This window comes from Opisthorchis viverrini (genome assembly GCF_000715545.1).
Source record: "Opisthorchis viverrini unplaced genomic scaffold opera_v5_107, whole genome shotgun sequence".
Lineage (NCBI taxonomy): Eukaryota > Metazoa > Platyhelminthes > Trematoda > Opisthorchiida > Opisthorchiidae > Opisthorchis > Opisthorchis viverrini.
Genome location: NW_008751763.1, coordinates 807170 through 813014, shown reverse-complemented (window position 1 = coordinate 813014; position 5845 = coordinate 807170). Strand labels below are relative to the sequence as shown.

At 42.3% G+C, this 5845-nt stretch overlaps 1 protein-coding gene across 1 annotated transcript in view; it reads left to right on the top strand.

Moving 5' to 3' along the window:
• T265_05588 (hypothetical protein) overlaps positions 1-115 on the top strand; it is a gene marked incomplete at both ends in the record, with an annotated part of 8443 nt that extends 8328 nt beyond the window's left edge. Inside the window, one exon of the mRNA XM_009170640.1 lies at positions 55-115. Coding sequence (XP_009168904.1) covers positions 55-115 — 61 coding nt within the window. The remainder of the gene's footprint in view (positions 1-54) is intronic.
• Between the last annotated feature and the right edge of the window lie 5730 nt (positions 116-5845).

Genomic DNA, 5845 nt, shown 5'->3' with positions numbered 1-5845 from the left:
TCCTTCACAAATTGGAAATTCGAACTGAAACGAAGAAATCCTCTTTGTGAACAGTGTGGTTGAGTTTCACTACGATACTGAATCCGATTCTACTTTCGAATCATGGTTACGATGATACGAAGACATTTTTTGGATGGAATACGCGGAGTTGGATGATGGTTGAAATCGCGACTGTTACTCCGAAAGCTCAAGATAAGCAAGCATGACTAATTTATTAATTTTATTTCCCTCAAATCCCCCGAAGGTGTTTTCCTTTGATGAACTTGCACAACTGTTGAAAGATATTTTTTATGAACCGTCTTCTTCACTGAACTTTTGCTGCAACTGTTTGAATCCGGTTAGATCGGGCATTGATGACTATCTTACATATGCAAGCGTATTGAACCGTCAGTGTGAAAGATTCAAACTCAGAAAAAGGACAGAAGATCAATTTAAATGTCTCAGCTTTATCTGTGGCCTACAGTCACCACGAGATGTCGACATCCGAGCTCGATTGTTAAGCAAGTTTGAACAGAATCCATCAGTCAACGTTTAAACGGTTATAATGGCGTGCTAAAGTTTACTAAATCTCAAGCACGATACAGCAATTATAGATCGTACTAATCTATCTCAATTTGACCATGTGCATGCCGTTTCGAAGATTATTCAGAGGCCAGGTGCGAAGAAGCAATCGGTGGCGTTCAGTAAGCCACCTACGTCTTACTGGAAGTGCAATAAATGGCACTTCGCCCGTTTCTGCCCCTTCAAGAAGCACCAGTGTCAGAAGTGCCACAAAAAAGGATACAAAGAAGAGTGCTGCCGCACAACCTTCTCTCAACAAGGCAACAAACCATTCAAGCAAACAATGCGTCCTTCAAAGCCACACACCAAACCAGTACTAGTCAGTTTCAACCCGGATTGGAAACGTCAGAGAAAATTCGTCAGTTGTCTTAAGTGACACACAGGTACGTCTGCAACTCGATACCGCTTCCGATATCACAGTCATTCCCAAAGATATCTGGAAAATAATGGGTAGACCTCTTTTCAACTTCACAACTCGTGTTGCTCTAAACGCTTCTGGTGGAAAATTACAATTGACCGGTGAGCTTCCTTGTTCTGTGCTGTGCAACAATATTCGTTTCACTGGAATGTTACTTGCCCTTGGTAGATGAATCCTATTTTTAGCACCATTTTTGACCCGTCTAGAACATTCCACGTGAGCTTTATGAACAACGACCCGTTTTCGGCTGCACATGACACGTCTGTACACGTCAGTGTTCAATAGATTAGTTGGTTAGCACGTTCATTGGCTTTTTGGTTTGGCTAAGCGCATCAGGCTATCAAGCGGCTCTCTGGACTCGGGTTCACGGTATTAAGAAGGCATTAAGAAAACTGTGGTCTACAACAGAAAACAACCTCACTTTTGTACTGGCCGAGAAGAGGTACCTTGATTTGCGGAGACTCCTGGATCTCTTTAAAGTGACTTCATATTGTGATGTCACCTATAAAATGTCTTTCAGCGGTACATAACTCACAGAGGCCAACCGATAAATTGAACAGTTTTGCCGTTGCACGTAAGTGCTAATCTGGGTAATCTGGGGGTAATCTGCGAAACGTCAGTATGTGTAAACCGGCATAACAATGTCGGAATTTTACACGCATATCCGGTGTCCCACGGTGGGCTACGGAGGCCTTAGTTGTGCAGATCATTCTTTTAAAGGCAAACTACGTACGACCTTCATCGCTTGCCAATTTCATTACCGTGTTGGAAAGACCAACGTTCACTTCTAGAAGTATTCATGTATGTGCATTAACTTGGTTGATACTGTGGGGTACATACTGATAACGAAACGGAAGACAATGGTCTCAAGCAGCCCAATAGACCATATTCCATCTTCGCTAGATGAATGGATTATGCCGACAACGAAACAACGCCGCATCAGATCAAACTCCAACGCATGACTAAATCACCGTTTTCAGAAAATTATGAAACACGAATAGTTAGTGTATTGCCTAGTAGTGTTCCGCTCTTGACATAAAAACTTCATCAGTCAAATTAACTTGGGGCTGCATGCAAGAAATTATGTTCACTAATCTACCTAGGGCAAAGAACTACATACCGAAAATCTTGAGCCCAAAGGAAATTAGTGGGACCACACAGAAAAGCAGACGAATATCGGGCACTGAACAAGGACTCAACGATTGCAGGACGTGAGCTAGACACGGGACAAATAGCAGACTTGGGAAAATTTAGATATCTTGTGGCGGGATTACGATTTATACCAAAAGGATTGATGATCAAGGTAAAAGAAATGGATAAACAGTCCACTGTGGGCAAAATAGGAGCCACAGAGCAGCTGATGGCATAGACAGTGGTTGTGCGCACTCCGAGTCAAGCGACGATGAGTGGATTTGTCAGTCACAGAAAAAAATGACAAGCTTACTTCTAGATTGGAAAGTTCAATCCGACCAAATATCATGATTTTCCTCCTCTCAAGACAACTGTCGCGGGAACGACACCTCCGGGCAGACGCATTTTGTAGGTAGTAACTCAAGTGGGATTGTGGTTTGGGGTGAATTGAAGAAACCTGACGCAAATGCAATTCACGCCAGTGTACCTCAGGTCATCGGTCACAACACGTACTCATCCATATGAACTAGCCGATATCTAAAACTGCTCTCGTCTTGTAAATCGGTCAATCAGACAAACGAAGATTTTCTGTCAACTATCCACTAATTAACCCATCGATCATTATTTAGTCGCTTCTGAAACAGCGACTCCTTGATCGATTCCATAGGTTTTCCATTTGATTAGGTAGAGGATTCTTAAAATGGGAGAAGCGATTGCTATTATTTGTTACAGTTCGTGTCTCTAGGTATTCGGACGTTTTTGGTCCCACACACGTGGACATGCTTCACAGCTGCTCACTCTTCTTTTCTGTCTTGGTCACCAAAGGTACTTGCTGCTACGTGGTTAGAATGCGTTTCTGCCTGCGTAAATTTATTCGTTATCAAACTGACTTGTCGTTCAAGGTCAAAAGCTGGTTCATCCAGGTTTCAGGATAACTAACCAAGTATCTGGTTTCATTAATAGCCAGCGAATGCTTACTTTCATTTGGACAAGCTATCTATGAGCCATAACTGGATCAAAGTGCAGTCGATGGTGGCAATGATCAGGCTGAATAGTGTAAAAAAATTTTGGTGACCTGCATGAGGATCAAGAAAACAGACTATCATATCCTTGAGTTCTAAAGTACATCATGTGCACGAACGTTGAGGTGTTGAGGCACACTGTACCACGAAAAGTGATGTTTCGTTGCTGATATTTTGAAGAGTTATGAGGACAAACTAGAGAGCACATTTTCTTGTCAAATTGGTTTTTCGTTTTCTGATGCGCTCCGTCCTTGTTGGGTCCATTCTGGCGGGCTGTTCTCTATCTTGGAGTTTCCCTGGGCCATGACAACACCCTACGCAGACAGTAAGTAAAATTATGACGTTGCTTTCCCATAAGAGCACCCTACACAATGAGCACGCTAGAAGAGACGTTGCTATATATCCTTTGTGTACCTAGCTAATGACACTGCGAGCACCATGTTCAACGAGGTACTCCGTTGATTGTACAATTCACATCACGTGGTCACGTGTTGGCCGGTTTCGCGGGTGACAACTTCTCAGATGGGATTTTCAATCGCTGGACAAGTACTTTCCCCCGGGGATTATCGCAGATTATGAGAAGTTCGGTAGATTATGGATACCAACAGTTTATAAGTAGCTCAGAAGATGAATAAAATTCACCCAATGAGTGAAACTTTCATTTGAGTAGCCGTCGCTCGAAGAGCAAGTTCACAAGGGACCACGTGATTTAGGTTCTGTGAGTGGAGCGTGGGTGGCACTATATACCACCGGTTATCTCGAAATCTGTCCGAAAGACACCTATCTGCCCGTAGTTGTTCAGAATCCTTTAACACTGACAAAAGAGTTGCAGGTTCACAGGACGTGTGCACAAGTGGACCGTGGTAACAAGCAGACTAATGTTAAAAAGCCATACAGATTACTTCGCACAAATTTTTTGGAATGATTGTTTATTTACCAACAAAAGTAAAATAGACATTGTGCTAACAAGCGAAATCACCTGATGTGTTAATTGTTCAGCCAGATTTCTTTTGAGAGCGTGAAAGTTGCTTCGGTTGAGTATGACGCCCGCGACCTCGTTCACTTCAGCAGAGTACGTCAGAACTGAAAGGCCCAAAATTGTGAGCTAGCTGCATATGGATGTTGCGTAACTAGCAGCACATTAGGATTTCATTCAAGTTTCCCAGTTTCTAGCAAAGCAAAGCTACTGGAATGGAAATTACTTTCTCAAATGTAAAGGAAGAATTCACAAAGAATAAAAATCCTGACGGTAGACTCCTCGAGTGTCAAAAGTTATCAGGAGGTTGGCAGAAGATGTCTTACTCTTCAGCCCCATAGAAACAAGGCGGTGACCACTGGTTGGGGTTGTAATTGGAATAAGTTAAACCGGTCACCTCAGAAGGGTTTGGTAGGCGACTGGTGTTATGTAGCTGGGCGCCGTTCCGCTTTCGATACAAAAAAGAGGGGGAAGGTCTTTGCTGCTGACTATGCTGCTGACCAGAAGAAAACTGTCTACTCAGAAAAAATCTTTAATCAGGAAAAACCCACTGAGCTAAGACGTGTTTCGCGCAATAGAGGTGACACATCACGTCTGATTAAGCATGCTTTGAGTGTAAATGTTCGGCAAATTGTCCATGACCTTGAAGTTATCAGTAGTATAAGTGTGAGCTTGCGCTTTTCAACTTGTAGGCTTGCTTCTCAGTATGAACGTTTAAAGGTACTTTTCAACTCCATCCGTAGCGAATTAGTAGACCATCTTTCCTTAATTTATGAGTGCTTCATATAGTGGTAGAGTCTACAGTCCTATAGTATACTTTGTTGCATATGAGCCAATCCGATCCTATTCAGATACTCGATTTATTTCATATATCAGTGATGTGAAAACTATACCAAACGGTGTATATCCAAATTTTGATCCGCCAGTGGGGATAATGCCGGGACGAAACACGAAGGAAATTCAATTTGTTATCAGCCAAGTATGACCGTACTGATGAGTAGCGTCCAGTGGCTGATCCCTTGAGGAGCTTGTGTCTTTCAGACAAACCGGAATTCTCAACTTTTTATAGATATCTCTTAGATAGCAAAGGCCTTGAGGAAAGTTTTGCAATGATTTCTTGTCGGAAGTCGGTTCCCTCAACATTTGGCAATGCTGTGAACTAACCTTTTGAGTCAAGAGAGTTTTGTGGTTCTAATTTAAATCTTTTCAAACCAATCAGTCAATGTGATTTGAAAACGTGCATTGCTTTCCTTCATGCTATATTTTCCATATCGAAGGGCATTTGATCCAACCATCAAACTTACCTGACCTCATACTTGGTACCCCATCATGATTGAGGTCCCATCCTACTACTGTCAGGGAAAACAGAATGGATAAATTTTAATCAGAGTTCGATCTGTAATAAATCACACAATAATGAAAAATGATGATCACAATAATAATACTCAGCTGGCAATGAAGCAGAAGGCCAAGACCAGATGCTGGTGTGCGACGAAGTTGTCTGGGATAGGCGCCTATCTCAGTAAAATAATTCTCTCTGTTGCCACAGATTGTTTATTTTCACACATGCTTTCGACCTTCCCTTCAAGTGGCATGTGTTCTCATCAGTGTCACAAATCAGCACTACGAAAATCTTATGAGTTTGTCTTCAAGGTCGTGTGCGGCTTTGGCAGTTTGTGAATTGACACAATAAACTGCACGATTTTGCGGGATCCAGGTTATGGAAGGCCATGAAGT